This window comes from Gouania willdenowi, chromosome 24 (genome assembly GCF_900634775.1).
Source record: "Gouania willdenowi chromosome 24, fGouWil2.1, whole genome shotgun sequence".
NCBI lineage: Eukaryota > Metazoa > Chordata > Actinopteri > Blenniiformes > Gobiesocidae > Gouania > Gouania willdenowi.
In genome coordinates this window covers 19,498,697-19,516,130 of record NC_041066.1, presented here as the reverse complement: position 1 = coordinate 19,516,130, position 17,434 = coordinate 19,498,697, and the positions used below count along the sequence as shown (strand labels likewise).

General features: G+C 36.6%; 1 protein-coding gene across 1 annotated transcript in view; it reads left to right on the top strand.

Annotated features, from left to right (window-relative positions):
- The window catches only part of nbas (NBAS subunit of NRZ tethering complex), a 203,810-nt gene that overhangs the window by 76,354 nt on the left and 110,022 nt on the right, over positions 1-17,434 (top strand). Inside the window, exons 27-33 of the mRNA XM_028439227.1 lie at positions 3,391-3,453; positions 5,161-5,283; positions 5,375-5,477; positions 6,287-6,364; positions 6,470-6,624; positions 8,059-8,171; positions 13,271-13,384. Of these exons, the coding sequence (XP_028295028.1) occupies positions 3,391-3,453; positions 5,161-5,283; positions 5,375-5,477; positions 6,287-6,364; positions 6,470-6,624; positions 8,059-8,171; positions 13,271-13,384 (749 nt within the window). The remainder of the gene's footprint in view (positions 1-3,390; positions 3,454-5,160; positions 5,284-5,374; positions 5,478-6,286; positions 6,365-6,469; positions 6,625-8,058; positions 8,172-13,270; positions 13,385-17,434) is intronic.

Sequence of the window (17,434 nt, the reverse complement as noted above, 5' to 3'; positions counted from 1 at the left end):
TTACGAAGCTCTTCTAGCCTCCTCAATGCTAAACATGTAGCAGCTAGCATGGAAAACGGTCCTAGTCTGAGCAGGCAGTGTCTCCATTCCACACTGGACAAGATGACAGGGTTCAGAGCCAAAATGATTAAGTCCATGAGTGAATGGACTAAAATGGACAAAGTCACTGGACAGTCGACCACTCTCGGTGGTAGAGGATGTGGGCGGAGCTAGAAGCGGTGCTACAGATAGCAGAAAGACCATTTCAAACAAAATTAATCAACTTCATTTATTTCATGCCAGATTTGCAATGTTCATTTTCCAATTCTCTGGAATGTGTGTTGTTTTTTTCTTTTTATTTTAATACACAAAAGTACATTTGTTTAAGAATCTCCCCAAAAAATCTGTAAAACCATTAATATAACTTACTTAAATGTAAGTTTATGCTTTGTGAACAATGCAATCATAATATTCTTTATTCATATTGCACATTGTTAGCACTCAGTGATGAAAATAACCAACACAATTTCATTGTTTTAGCTCATTTATTGTTTTCATTGATTCAGTCATATACAACATTTGAATTGAAAAATGTTCCTTCTAATGTCAAATAGTGTTAGGCATTAGTGACAAAGTCTCTAATTAATTAGATAATTTTTTTGTAATCAAGTCCCACCACTAGCAAGTCCACTAGTGCCATTATTGGACTAAAGTTAACAACCATTTCTTATTTTCATTCCCTCTCTTTGCACTCGCTCTTTCTTTTCTCTCTCTCTCTCTCATTTTGAGGGCCATTCGTTCCATCGTTCCAGCTTTTTCTTCGTTCTGTCTTTCTCTCCTTCACCTTCTGCAACATTTTCATTCCAAGTAGCAGGAGGCCCTGTTTTTAAAGGTTCACCATGAGACTTTTGTAGGTGTGTTTGAAGGACAGGTTGGTAATAACAACTCAATAAGTAGGGGAAAAACATTTTTCTTTTCAATTGGCTCCAAAGAGGCATCGCATAGCTCACTTTTTCTTTACTGCAGTGCCATGCTGCAGGTTGTATGTTTTTTTTCTCTGCTTATCACACAGTCGGGGATGAGCACTCTTAAATAAATGACGGCGCTATTATTGTAAGGGAATAGAGTCTTTATTGAACCAGCATGTGTTGTCGTGCTTCCAGATGAAGGCGGTGGGATTCTAATGTGCTGTGAGAGAGATTTAGTGGCTTCAGTGGCTTAATGTCAACTGTGGTTTAGTCATAAGTTGTTGGGAACAGGGATTTTTTAAATCCAAAATCCCCTCATTTGGCTTATACGTTTAAGAAATAGAGTTCCTATTAAAATTAAATATTGAATATTGTGATTTGTTGTGAGTCATCAAGTTTTTTTCTTGGCACAGATCGAGAAAAACTTGGTTATTAGCATCGCGGCCCTATTTAAAATGAACTCCCTAGTGGTATACAGTATATATTGATTATACATGATATAACTACAAGATGTTATACTACTATTACAGCTACTATAACATCATCAGATTCTAAATGTAATGTTTCTACATCTCTTTTTTCTTTTTTACTACTACTCATAATAGCATTGGATTTTTTTGTACTCTTTTTGAACGTACCTGTTTACTATGACTCTCCATTAGAAATCAAGGCTGAAATATAGCCCATGCAATGCGAATATAAATAAATGGTGGAATGGTTTAGAAATGAATGCCATTTACTCAAGGCCGATAGCACATAGCAGTCTGTTTCTGTCCTTGTAAATACTCAGGAAAAGTATAAAATTCATCACAATGAAAATAAAAAAAAAAACATGTTCTTGACTTGCAGCAGTGCCTAGTATTAAATTTTTAAATTAGGTTTTATTTTAAACTTGTATTAATATATTTTATTACTGTTATATTTGTTTTCCTGTTTTTTTTTCTTTTTTTTTTTTAGTCATGCAGCCAAAAATGAGCTTTAGCATTTTCTAGCTATTACATTCTGACACATGTCTTCATAAATAAGCGTTCAGTGTTCGGATTATTTTCGCAGCAAATAAGAAGTACATCCGATCCGTAACGGTTTTTCTTACTTGCTAAGCTTCAGAACTGCCAGCCAAGCCTTAGTATATTGAACTAAATTGTAAAAACAATCATTTTAAACAAGTTTAATATGATTAAAATACATTATTTATGATAACTGAGCATGCACATGATGTAGACTAAAAGTTAAGTTTCATTGAAGAAAATAAGGTGGTAATGTAAGCAGTAGAAAGTGAAGTAGCAGAAGAAAAGGCCAGGATTCAAAGAAATCATTCATTTTGAAGGTCAAGCTTTTGGCTACTGTAACACATTCAGAGCACATTCATTATTCCACTGATAGGGGAAGTTTAAACAGGGTCACTAATCCAACGGGGGACGGACTTGCGTGACCCAGAAACTTTCATTCAAAGCAAAATATCCTGGGGCGTTATTTTTAGTGGGGAATCAGTATGAATTCTCAATAGTTGGCCACATTAACACCTTTATGAGGTGTAACCCAGACATGGAAAATTAGCAGCACAGGTACCACATGTGGCCCTTGCTCTTATATTGTGCGGCCCCAAAGTAAACATACAAATTTACAGAAAAATACTCCATAAATACACAAAATTACTGCAGTAACACAAAATGAAAAAAAAAGAAATGCAAAATGGAAGAAAAATATGCAAATTCACAGCAAAATTTACAAAATTACAACAAATACATAAAAATGACTCGTGACGCACGAAAAATACAGGAAAAAACCTACAAAATGACTTCTAAAACCCACAAAGCGACACCAAAAATACAGAAAACAACTAAAATGCATAAAAGGAGAGATAACTGCACTAAACGACACAAAAAAACACAAAAAAATACTCCAAAAATACACAAAATGACTCCAATAACACACAAAAAAAACACAAAATGGGAGAAAAATATTCAAAACGACAACAAAAATCATCACTCATAACCTGAAAATGACAGTAAAACACGCAAAGCTACTTCTAAAACACACAAAACGACACCAAAAATCCACAAAACAACTAAAATCTACAAAATGAGGGATAAATGCACAAAATGACAACCAAAACTCACAAAATGACCACATCGATACACGAAACATCAAGAGAGAAAGACAAAAAATAACCACAAAAAACAGAAAAACCCTTTGTCCTCTTATGTATTCTTGTTCAAAACTTTCATTATTTTAAATGCTGATATGATTATTGACAATGTGGTCAGACAAACACATTCTTTTGGTTTTCGTTGTTATAAAAGTTGCCCTACTCTCGCGTAATCCAAGTATATATTACAAGGAGAACAGTGTCTTTGAATTTGCGTGCTCTTTGTTGTCTACTTTGTTTACTCAGGATATCTTTTCATCATGTTAATCATGTTTTTATTTCTTGTTGTTGCAGACCACAAACGGGCGTCACTGCATCCCTCCATGATCAGGTGGACAAACTTGAGAAGCACCTCAGGTAAGATTGCGTTATGCTGATCTATCAGGATGTACAACATGAACTCATTTCCGTCGTTGAGATATGATGATTTTGCAGCTTGGATTGAATTCTTTCGGCCGTGGACTATTACTGAAGGAAAAAGGCTGCATGGCACCTCTTCATCTATACATCTCCGCTGTACCTGTTGGCAGGACATTTAAAGTGTTGACGAGAACAAGGCCCCTTCCGTATTGTGATTAATGGCGCATTGCTTGGGAAATGTTCACCGTGTAGCGCCGCTTATTACTTTCCTCCTCCCATTATGTGGCTGATGGAAAACACTAAGAAGGAGAAGAGACACGATTGCACGGTCAACTCAGCCACACATTCACCATCTGAACAACCAGTGTCTTTCCCATGGTGTTTAAACAGCCTCAGGGCCTTCTCTGTTACAGGTTAAAATCACCTCTGTGCACACTTCTATTCTTCATCTCCTCTTCCCTCTCTCTTTTTTCTCTTCCATCCTTCTCCACAGGGTAACTTCCAAACACAGAGTTGTGATTAGGATGAATAAAGGAGGATAAGGATAAAATGTTAGGAAAAGGTAGAGGCCTGAAAGGAATACGAATTTAGCTGATGATGATGGGGAGGAGGAGGAGGAAGAAAAGCGGGCATTAGGCCTCAGTCTATGCTTTAGAGCAGACATAGGCAGCCGGGGGCCACATACAGCCCTCAGCTTTATTTTATGCAGCCCCCAAAACAAAATTGTAATTCATGAAATTGGAAGTTATACAAAGAACAGCATAATAGACAAAACTCCAGAAACACATAAAATGGCGACAAAATGCCAAGAAAAGTACAAAAAGTAACAACAAAAACACAAAAGGATTAAAAAACAATACAAAAAGTATTCTTAAAACACACAACATGACAACAAAAACAACATATACAAAAGTACTTCAAAGACACAAAATTACACAAAATGACAGAAACATACACAAAATGACAAGGACAAGAAACATATAACAAAAACACACATATTCACTTGAAAAACACACAAAAAGACAACAAAAATGTGCCATATTGATGAAGAAATCTACTAAATGAATCCTGCCTCCACAATAAAAGCTGTGTTCAGATACTGCCACCACCTTCTTGCTGGTCCATTTAAATGTGCAGAGAGAACATGCACAGGACACACACACGCGGCTCTATAGAACAACGCTTGTTATCTGTCGTATACCTGCGCGCGTATACAGCGACACGCAGGCACCTGTTTACTATGGTAATGAGTTGCGGTAGAGAGCGAACATCTGTAGCAGCGTGACCCTGTTGAGACGAGGAGTGCCATGCTAATCCTTCACCATCACACACACACGCGTGCTCGTGTTTTTCACATTTGAAGGCCTACATTCGACACAGCAAAGATGTGCCGCCTCTCTTACAGTTGATCTTGTTCCTTTTCAGTTTTGCTCCACACATCTGCACCGTGGTCTGCAAATTACTTCCTCCTGCCAGAATAATGCACAATTGAGACTGCACTGTATTGCTCCCATGTTTGTTTTTCAATGTTTTTTTTTTTTGGGGGGGGTGATCTTACTGTTACAGGTAAACCTCTCCTGAAAAAAACCCCTCATAATAAATTATGCAACTCGATGTGTTTTTATGCTCCACCCTGTTTGTGTTTATCTATACCACTGTAGAACACTATGAATATATGTATTTGTTTCTGCTTCTCGTTGATAGTGTGGTGGAGGTTCTAGAGAAACACGGGCTGCAGAAGCCAATCTCATACGTGAAGAACAGTGAGAACAGTAAAGAAGAGGCCCACCAACTAATGGTGAAACTATGTCGACACACGGGACGCAAGTATGAACCATATCATATGAAGACAGACTTTTGTCACTGCTTGGAGAGATCAACATGTGGATATCTAATAAATATTTCTGCCTACATCCAGAAAGCCCCCGGTGAATGAGACGGTGTGGAAAAGTCTTCTTCAGGACCTGCTTGACATGCAGCAAAATGTTTACTCTTGTCTCGATCCAACGGCCTGTCATCAGGTAATTATACATTTTAAATGTAAGTGTTTTATTTTATTTTTTACAATTTTGGCCTAAAATCTTTGAAATGTACTTAATAGAAGTTATCTGCCTAACAAAACACATTATTATGCACCATATTCAATTAACTGCCTTTTAAAAGTGGGACTAGTTTACAGTTTTAGAGCCTGTGTTCCGCCATCTTGAAATCATGTGATTGATGATGTCACACAGCTTCACTGCCTGTAAATGTCCCATTGTTTTCCACTGCAGTGAAACGTTCAGCCTGCGTTTTAGATTATTTAAATTTTTCAGTCAAATTAAATAATCAGGAAAAGTGAAAGATGCCGATGTGAACCAAAAAAAACCTGTAACAGGAGGGGGCGACAGCTCCAATTCTGCAGTTTTGTAGTAGACAATGAGGCAAAGAACAAGAGATCTCCTAAGGGGGCTTTATTTTCCCCTAAACCGTGTGCAGACACGCTCAGGTAGCTGAAGTTAGTGTTTAAATCACGGACCGGTGAAGGACTCCCACCCAAAAGAACTTGCATGTCATCAATCACATGATTTCAAAGATGGTGAAACACTGGCTCTGAAACTGTAAAGTAGTCTATTTTTTAAAAGGCAATAAAATAAATATGGTGCATAATAATGTGTTTTGTTAGGCATACTGTACATATCTTCTAATAAATACATTTGAAAGGTTTTAGGCTTAACTTGTAAAAACAGTGGAGGATCTCTTTAATACGTGATAATCTCCTGTCTGTGCAGTAGAAAGAAAACTGCAGTAATCTAACAACACTTATTTCTTCTCCTTTTCTCATACACAGGTCTTTGTCGAGTCTCTGCTGTGTTCAAGCCGTGTGGAGAGTATCCGACTGGCAGGGCAGCTCATGCATTGCTCCGCTGTACGTTACACACTGATTACCCACTAACTTCTTAAACTGTTAAACTCCTTTTTGGTGAATTCAGAGTCTCACTCAATGGCATTTTTTAAACAATACTGCTTCCAGGTCAGTCAGGACATTCCTGTCAGCATGTCATTTCGGGGTAAAGGTTTCGCTTTGAAGGTGGCTTATGACAACAGCGTGGATTTAGTGCTGGCAGCAGCTCGGGAGTACTTCAATTCCTCCACGGCTCTAACGGACTCCTGCATGGATCTGGCAAAGTAAGAAGGATACTAAGCTACTTTGTCGAAGTGTCTTGAGAGGTCACAACTGCCTGAAGAATCAATGTTTAAATGGCTAGGGACCTTCTCACTTTAAAAAAACAAACAAAAAACCCCACAGCTGTGCTGGGATAGGCTCCAGCATTGGGAGACCTTAATATATATAAAAGAATGTTTAATAGACAGATTTGAGAGATATCACTCAGAGAGAGACAGATGCGCTCCATAACGGGCGATTGTCCTTGCTTCTTTTTCGTCATCATTTTTTTGTTAAACATTTTGGTTAATTAGTTATTTGTGTGTTCACGTGATATTATTCGCCCATTTAGTCAGCAAAAGGTGCTTTACAAAAAATGTATTTTGTTACATTTTTGTCTTTCTCTTACTGCTGGAACAACACGCGGCCTGTGTTCCAGGACCGGATGATTTACAAATTAGGCACTGGGGGGCAGTAAGTCTTTGGTTAGATATTCCAATACATTCTATTTCTTTTTGTATTTTGTACCTCAACCTAAAAATAAATTAATATTAAAACATGTTTTTAAATTCAGTTCTACTGTAGACTGATCAAAGAGTTTAGTGAGAGACACATTTTAGCAACCACTAATGAGAGAGAGAGAGTTAAAAATGTTAAATTGATCAAGTATGGTAGTGGTTAATGGTGATGTTTTATTAAAACTCAGTCTAAGCTCTGTGCAAAAAGAGAAAGGTGGAATATGAAAGAAAGGTGCCGAGTGTGAGTAGTAGTTTGATGTGTGAGCACAGCCTGATTTAGTCAGAGTGGAAGGAAGTTTTACCTTTTGATTTTCATTGACAGTTGTTCTTTTTAAGGATGGATTTGTCTTCTTGTGAGCTTGTGTACCTGTCTTTAAAGTGTGTGTCCACCAAAACTGTCTCCAGCAAATAAAAGTAAAGGCCATCCAGCACTTTATTACTCCCCAAACTTAACATATACTAGGCATGGGCAATATATTGATATTCAACATATATCGAGTTTTGTATTATATCAATATAGACAATATTGCCTATATCGATATATTTGTATTTTATAGCTTATTTTGTATCCAGAATTGCACCCAGAATTGTCTTTCTGGTAAAACTTTGAGTTAAAAATATTGGGATTTATATTGTATATCGCCATATTGAGATGTGAATTTAGGTCCATATCGCCCAGCCCTAACATGTACACAGGCCCTTGTCTTCTACACATTTTCACGCAAAATCCCGACAAATTTACTCTCATTCATTTTACTTTTCATAAGGAAAAACAGGATTTTGTCTTTTTTAGGACGAATTGATTAGATTTCCGTTTTTATGCTGTTTAGGTGGCAATCATAACACTGAGGACATTTTTGAACATTATATTTTAAATCAGTAACATCCTGCCTCGTGATTTCAGCGGCTTGTTTCTCTCTTATTTGGTGTTTTCTTCAGGACATGTCTCCAGCTGATCACAGACTGTCCTCCTTCCATTAAAGAAGAGTTGGACCTCATCAATGCCCTGAGCCAGTTGGAGGATTTCAGTGTCAACATCCTGCCCCTTCAAGGTAGAACAAAGTGTTTCTTCTCATAAAATCTGATGTTATTTCATGTGTTTTTGTGTTGAAAATTCAAATTATGAGCAGGAAAACTGCTTCCAGCCTCCCACACCCATCAATCCGCCTCTTTCCCTTCTGCTTCATAGCTCTGTCATGTCAGGTTAGCTTAATATAGGATTGTTCATGGTAGCAGTAGCGTCTGCAGATGGCCTAATGAGGACACAAAACCCTTAAATATATATATTTTTGCCTTTTTAGCCATAAATCTGATAGATTTGTATTTGTTCCCTGTTGCATTTTTCTACAGCAGTGTTTTCCAGGGATGCCTCATTTCTCGGTAAACATGAGAACTGGAATAAACCAGCTTGGTTCTCCAGATTCTCACCTCTGCGTTGAGGTGTTGTTTGACCCCAAGGCCTTGGCTCTTAGTCCCACCCCCGCCCTCAACAAACTGAGCTGTCAGCATAGAATCGCTCTGACAGGAAGTGCTATAAATGGCCAATTTTTCTTTCTCCCTGCATTTAAGTCTATGTATATACTGTGTATATTTTTCAACCCTTTTCCTCTTAAGGTATCTTATTTTGTCTGCATCCTGCCTCAAAGTGAAAATTAGGAAAAGACTGATAAACATGGTAAATGATTTAGGGATATACAGATTTTTCCTCAGTAAATACAATTTAATACAATATAATTTTTCAAATATGTTTTTCAGCTTAAATGTATTGCTAGTTTTCTGTTAAGGGTCTAAAGCAGGGGTGCCCATTGAGTTGATCGCAGCTGCAGAATAAACACTCAACAAACAATGAAAGAAAGAAAGAAAGAAAGAGAAAAGAACACGTACATAATTAACTAAAATACTGTTAATTAAATAAAGATTAAATACAAGTGCACACATTACAGTAGAAAAAAGATAAAATAATAATAATACAAATGTACAAATATAATACAGATATAAGCTGTCAGGTTAAAGTAATGAGTTGTAAGTCTTGCATATTTCTAAATTTCACAAAATCCTCCCTGAATGTGATGCATTTGATAGTTTTCCTGATTATTTGCATGGACAGAAGCTGCCTCGAGTTCAAGATTCTGGAAAGTTGAGCTGTTCCATTTTCGTGTTTATTTCTATTGTTCAAACAGCATGTCGGCGCATTGTGTGGCCTTGTGCCATCTGCCCAATATGGTAGCTTTAAGAAACAATCTATAAAGTCAACAATTAAGAGTCAACTTGCCACTCTCTTTTCTTCCTGGCTGTGTTGAAGGAGCGCACTCCTCCTTTTTTAAGAGCGCTGTGTGCAGAGTGAGCAGCAGAGAGAAACAAAGATTGAGGGAAATGACAGAGAAGCGTTGAAGCAGGAAAGGTTAACAGCTGCTGAGCTCTGATCAAACCCTTGTACTGGTCCCAGACTACCACGCTGCTCCCCTCTACAGGGCCAATGGAAACCTTTCTACACACCCAACAGAAAACCTCACTATGAATGGGAGGGAGGAAGAATGAATGAGGGCTGTTTTATCACAATGCCAAGCTGCAGCACATAAGTAGATCGTTTTAAAACTTTGAAGTTGCTTGGTGCTGCTTTTGATGTTGATGATGTGTGTGCATTGTTTGCCACATTTAAAAACAAATGTTTCACTTAAACATTAAAATTGATCATTATGAATTGATTGTAACTTCAACTATGACAGAGTAGGGCTGGGTGATATATTGAGATTGAAGATACAGTATATCGAGTTTTCTATTTTGGCGATATAGAAAATTACAATATTGCCTATATCAATAGATATTATAGCTTATTTTGTTTTAACACACTTGTTTTAGGAGTCTCTACATTCATTACTTCTCAGAACTGGATTTAAAAACACAGTTCGATGGATTACTAAGTGCATCTTAACACAGACCTTCCCCGAAACAAGCCACACTACAGAACTCACTCACACATGCTGTCCTTTATAGGAGAAAAAGCCAAAAGTGGCACATTTTGTGCAACTGTTTGTTAATAAATGTGCCTGTGTGGCATTTTGCATTAGCAACTTAATTAGTGAGGATTCAGAGCAGCCTCACTATTGCAAATTGAATTAAAATGATCAAGATTTATATTGTATATCACCATTTTGTCTCAGGTCTCAGCTCAGAGATGCCACAGTCAGCAAGTATGTGGGGGAGGGTGTGGTCTGTCTTCTATTATATTATTTATTCACAGTTTAGGTTTAGCAACTAAAATCACATTCCTATGTCTGTTAGTTCCATTTTGCAGTGGCCATCTTGGATACCATCTTTCTTATGGTCAATATCACAGCTGGTATGGCTAAAATAACATCTCTACCACCTAAAAATGGTGGATTCAGCACCAAAATAATTTGTGATTTGAGATATAAAAAAAAATAGGTTTTTGCTTCTGCCATCTTGGAAAATGGTCACCATTTTGAATTTTCGCATGGCCAGTGCACTTTTCCAATAAAGCAGAATCTGTAGAACATTTGTGCCAAATTGTCTGTCAGTTCCATTTTGCAGTGGCCATCTTGGATGCCATCTATCTCATGGTTTATATCACAGCTGGTATGGCTACAATAACAGCTCTACCAAATTTGTTGACCTTACAAATGGTGGATTATTCCCCAAAATTGTTTGTCTATGTCTGTAAGTTCTCGAGATAGAACAAAATTGGAAAATTGCTACCGTTTTGAATTTTTGCATTGCCAATGCACTTTTCCAATAAAGCAGAATCTGTTGAACATTTGCTTGTGTCACCATGTGAGTTATCGGCTGCACTAATCGCTATTTTCTCCAAAAATGAAAGTTCTTCTCCTTCTCTGTTTCTCTCCTGCCCACTTGTTCCTGGATTTGCCATGGCGCGTCACACATGTTACACAAATAGCATGTTATTATGCAGACAACACTGTAATTACATTTGGTGATACTCATCTGCGATGGTATATGGAAAAAAAAAACCTGTCTCACGTCAACACCTGCAGCCTCACCCAAGAGCCTTAAAAAACAATCCAGAGATGCTTCGTACAAACAGTTTCCCTTTAGGCCTCCCTTAAGAGGTTGCCAATCCAAAAAGCTGCAGAGCGGAGGCAGAAAATACACAGAGCCTTCAAAACATGCCAACTCTGGTTTTTAATGTGAATTTCAAGAAAGTATTTTCAGTGAATTACCCAACATGACTACACGTTATTAACCAAAACATAATAGCAAGTTCCATACTAATATTTCATGTAACTACCAGGCTTCAGAGCATTGAAATTCTGTCAAATTAGTGTTGAAACATAATTAATTGTTAAGATGAATCTATATGAACTTAAAATGGCTTTTTTGTACTGAATGCTGACTCAAGTTATTGAGACATGCGCATCGCATTTTAGAAGATACTTGACAATAGTCTCAGGATAAAATATACCTGCAAAATATTGGACTGAATGAGATAGAAATAGATAGAAGATGAAATGTTCTTTTTCTTGTCACTGTGGGGAATTTCACTGTGTTACAGCAGCAAATGGATTGTGAGTCAACGGAAGCCAAACGGAATATAGAAATAAAGCTCTATAAATATGCTTTTGATATAATGTATGTGGAAAAAAACGAATTGCTGAAAGCTATGTAGGGGAATCTGAAATAGCAAAGCTATACATGATGCAATGTATTCTGGGTAGCATGTGGTTCTGCTACTACTTAAGAAACAAAACAACTATATTTGAGGCTTTAAAGTTGGACTCTTCTGATGCTTCTGAAGTGGCAAAAAGATTTGAAATCAGGTGTGGCCAAAGCAACTCCACTATAATACTGTATGTGTCTTAGACTTCATTTATTTGCATTTTATTATTATTATTATTATTATTATTATTATTATTATTATTATTATTATTGTTATTGTTATTGTTATTATTATTATTATTATTATTATTTATTTTTTTAAATTTATTTTATTTTTAAATTCTTTTGATATTTTTAACTTTTTTGATATTTTTTAATTTTGAAATATTAGTAGACATAAATACAAGAATAACGTACAGTCACTGACATTTTTTTTAATTATGTGAATAGATTAATTTGAACACAAAATGAACTTGATGAGAAAAAGAAGGGAAAAAAAATTATATATATATATATATGAATAAAAATGAGAACACTCACCTATAGATTAGCAGAGATAGTATATAGGGAATACTTGACACTGCAGATCAAACAAAAATAAAACCCACAAACAAAGGGAAATAAATACAGACTAAAAGAGAAATAAACACAATATTATACCCAGAGTTAATATTGTGCGGACATACTGTGCTTGCTGAAGAAGAAAATAAATGGAAAAAAATAAATTATAATAAAGACATAAAATGGGAAATATGCAGGAGTTGCTGCTAGGTTATATGAGGCAGAACTTTGAGTTCAGTCAAATATGTCAACAGACATATTATACTTATTACGTATGTAAATTCTGTTTCTTATGCTTCTTATGCAACTGACAATTTTTGTCATGTGAATTTATTTAAACTATTGTTTTACTTTTTATATTATTTTATTGATCACAATACAATATTTGAGTCAACACTTGATCCAAAAAGTAATCATATGATATCCATAAGAAAAGCAGATGCATGAAAATCCCCGGGTGTTTGTTTGTCTGTTTGTTTTTTGTTGTTTTTTGAGTTTGATAACTTGCTATCTAGCCTGAGTAATGTTTTTTATGTATCTGTATCTATATACCTGTTTGTGTGTTTAAATCTTATATATGTACATTAAAAAAAAACAAAAGAAAATAAAGAAAGGAAAAGCAAGTCGTATAAACAGTCTGCAATTTTATTGTGTTTTTGATGTACAGTAAATATACATATACGTACATTTTATGTCCATTGTTTATTGTAGATGCTTTTCAAAACATAATGAAAAAACAAAATAAAAAAAGATAAGCAGATGCAGAGGTCTTCTACATAATCGTATATTATTGTGTAGAAGAACAAAAATACCTTCAGCAGTTCAGCATCCTCTAATTGTTCGGACGTCTGCAGATAATTACCCAGCACCTTCTCATCAGCGCCAACTTGTTTCATATGGAATACGGTAATAAGCGTGACCCCCATTCCTTCTGCTTTCCTTGTGTTCCTTTCAGTGCGACTGCGATCCGATCGTCTGTCTCTGATAAAAGAGTGCATCGCCCACTGCTCCACAGCCTACAAACAATCCACCACTCTCCTGAATCTGGCTGCACTTCTCCGAGTATCAGGTACAGTACAAGCGTAATCATCAAACATTTGAGGTGTCACCTCTAACCTCATCATCATTCCTTTTTTTTCAATTTTATGTTTATGAAAGACTTTTTTTTCTTCCTATACAGCAGACTGTTCTGGTAGCACTTTGAAATGATTAAGCGAGAAATGACGTATCATTGCATGCGTGGGTATTGCCAGTGCTTTTGATGACAGATATCATCTCACACCAGAGGGAACTTATCTTAATGCAAATTGTCGAAGCTTGCAAGATCTTCCAAATACAAAAAAATCCATATTCAAGCATGTGTGTGTACACACACCCTAGAGGGAGTACCATTTGGATTGTCAGTCAGAGCTAACAGTGGTTGATATGTAGTTACAGAACTATCTCCTGTTGGCACCTGTTAAATTGCTTTTACAGTTTACCTAGATTCAAAGGTTTCATATCATGCATTTTTCACCCATCTCCATTTGTTCTAAGAACCCCAAAATCATAGTATTTGAGGTTGAAAAAGTGACTTTCTGACCAACGGGCTGTTTGCTGCCTGCTTATGCATATTCATGAGTGGGCGTGTCTATACACTGACTTGACCGCGAGGCTTGCCAGCATGACTCCCTCTGAGGCAGATCAGTGATCACCAAAGTGATTTTCTCTTACTATCCACACACTGTTGTTATTGTTTTCAGTCAAAAATCTGCACATTACAGTAAAACACATGGATATCTCTGCGCTGTGTGTTAATCCAGCAGCAGCAGCAGATAGCAGCTTCAAACACTCACCAGAGTTTTAAGCTGCTAATTTACCTTCTTCTTCTCCTCCTTATCTTTATTAGATACAGGAATAGTGTGTTTAAGATGATAATCATTTGTTTATTACCTCAACCTCATTGGGTCACAAACACGTCAGATCAAGTCAAAGGCGATACAATGTCAACTCCCTGGGTGCCTACACTGCAATGTTCACCGTGGAGCACCAGCACCAGGCACTTCCTGGAGGGGGTGGTTCATAATTCTAGTGATGTCACTAGAATTTGAAACGCTCGTTTTTCAGAAGAGGGCAAAGAAGCAGCTCAGAGAGCAGGATTATTGAGGATTTCTCAGAGATGCAGGAAGAAAACCCAATAATGCTTAGGGGGTGTTTTTGATAAGGAATTAACATTGCAACAAGTTTAAAAGCTCAAAAAAGTTGATTTGCATGATATACGTAGGACCTTTAATGACAAAATTAAGTTCATTATTTTAGTTTTTTGGCCTGATTCAGTGTGAGAAACATCTGGAAAAATTACAAAAACACAGTAATTAATAAGTACTATCCTCCTTGCCAGATATTAGCAGTTATCTGGATCAGTGATTGAATGTCCTAAAAATCGATCAATTACAAACAGGGTAATAAACTTTTGAATTTTTGCCAATGATGAGTTATTGGGATTTATGTGATTATTGAATCTGATTCAGAATCAGTATATTAATTCGGATCCCCTTTGTGAAATCTTCCAAGGCGTAAAACATTGGTTCCCAAGATTTTTTAGGTCGTGACCTCATTTTGATTAAACAAATTTCTGACGCCCCCGGAGACTTTTCTCTTTTTATTTCTAGAATCACTTTTTGATTCAGAACTTTAAAACGCTCCTTAAAACCCACCTTTTCAAACTTGCTCTTCCTTAACCTTTCTTTTACTTTTATTGTTATTTCTTTATTTATTTGCATTCTAAAAAGTGGCTTTGAGTCCCAAAGAAGTGCTATATAAAATTGATGTATTATTATTATTATTATTATTATTATTATTATTATGTTTACTAAAGTGGGTTACAAGCGACAAGATATTTTTTTACTGTATTTTATTTGAATTACATTTGAGAAAGTTTAAGAATCGTACTATTTTTTTTTATAATTATTGTGTGTGTGTTAATTTGAAAAAGAATATTAAAAATATTGTTTTTTATTTTTATATTTTTTTGGGCTCACGACCCCAAGGTGGAAAAACACTCGTGTAGGATCTATGTTTGGTTAGAATTTTGTCAGAATTTGTTCAGTACTTTTGACATGATAAATGTTGGTGAAAATATGACCTCATTGGTGGAGGTAATTAAAACAATTTTGACAGTTAATTCCCCATCAATAATGAAAGAATGATATTTGTTCTCTTGTATCTTTCCCTTTGTGTTGCATTACTATTCTTATGGTGCCTATCATCATGTTTCTCTACTATTTCACTGTCTCAACTCTATAAACTATATCACATTTTTCTTGCTAATGCTGTGAAACACTGATAACCTTGGTCGTTTTTACAGAGATTATCAAGAGGATGTTTTCTCTCCTTTGCAAACATCCTGTATTCGTTTGTCCCCGTCTCTCTCTCTCTCTCTATCTCTATGTTTTTCTTTTACTTTTTTTTTTTCACATGATGTACTGTAGAACCTACCTATACCTTCCTCTTCTCCTCCGTCCCTCGTCTCACAGTCGGGTCACGTCCCACCGGGGGCCTGTCAACAGTTTAAGGAAACCGAGTGCTAACTGTCTTAGTGGCATTTGTGTGTCTGTGCTGTTCACGATCTGTCAGCAGGAATCTCTCGCCGTGTGGCTTTAGAAAAAGAAAAGAAAAAAGAGGGTGGCAACAGGAGATGAGAAAAGGAAAAATCCCATTTTTTAAATAAATAAATGCGGGTGAGGGAGGCTTTTGAAGGGTGCATAGCTCAGGGGCTCAGTTGTAAATATTTAATGCGAGTATCACTAGCATATACCGCTTAAAACCCTTCAGGTTTTGGTTCTTGCCTGCACAGCAGTCCTCTGTAAATCATTTAACTTCATGGAGTAGAAGTTTGAAATGTTTTTGTCTGAGTGAATCAATAATTATAATACAGTAAGTGTCTCAAACTCTGCTGACTTGCCGTAGAACCTCATTTTAATCCATTAGAGAGCTTTGGGAGATAGTGTTGCGTAAACCAATATGTTTCTCAAATTTCATCAGACTTTTATAAAGGTAGGGGTTTAGGATTGGATTTCAGACTTTTAGTTTACAATTTTCTTTGCTGCAGCATCAGATAAATGCAACACAAATGGTTTTGGCGAGTGTTTGGGTTTTGACAAACATTAAAAAAAAGTGTGATATAAAAATGTGCTGACACATGAATCTCCTTTATGGTGATGCTTCGACACACTCGCACGCATTCACTGGCTGTTGCTTTCCTTTATCCCTGTACTTGCTCTTTAAAGCTGCTATCCGGAGTTTCTGAGAGAACGTCTCGATGTCCCGCCCTCTGCAGCTCCACTTCCTCCCCTGCGTCTGCCAATCTACCTGAAGCTACGCCTCTACGTTGGTGCATGCGCATTGCAAAACATAGCAAAGTCGCATCACTACAAAAACTACACTTTTATTGTTAGAGTGCCATAACTTTTGATTAAAACATGTTTATTACATTGAGAAATGTCACCAAATCCTGGTCCGTACAGAATTCTTTTAAAAGTAGCAACTCCCTCCATCTTTGAAAAGCAGCTCCAAGATGAATTCTGTTGCGGTCACAAAGATGTTTATCCACAAGCTTTGTACCAGGACTTTTCTTTTCTTTTTTAGTAAAAACTTTATACATTGGCAATCGTGGAATGGTTAACTGGAGTTTCGGAGTGCTCCTCCATGACGATATGCTGATTAATATCTGTTTGCTGTTGTGACGGTGCACGTGCATTCACTTTGATTGACAGTGGCTCGCTCCAGGAAGTCGAAGCCTATTGGCTGGGTGAAGTCAATTTCTCAGAAACTCCAGATATCAGCTTTAATCATCAGTGCAAAGGTTTCTTTTTTCAAAACTTGTATTTAAGCCAACCCTACATTTGATTAATCTGCCCTTTCCCCTTTTGTTTATTCCTCTTTTTTGTACAGATCAAATGTAGTCTAGAGCCACTGTGCGAATGTTAATATGGCACGCCAACACCAGCATTTTCTTCTTCAATTTCACACTTCTTCTATGAAAATGAAGCAACGTAACGCTGTTCTTTTTCCTGATAGACATCAGTTAATATGCAGTTTCCAACCCAAACTATGTTTTAGCTAATGTGTGTAGACAGCA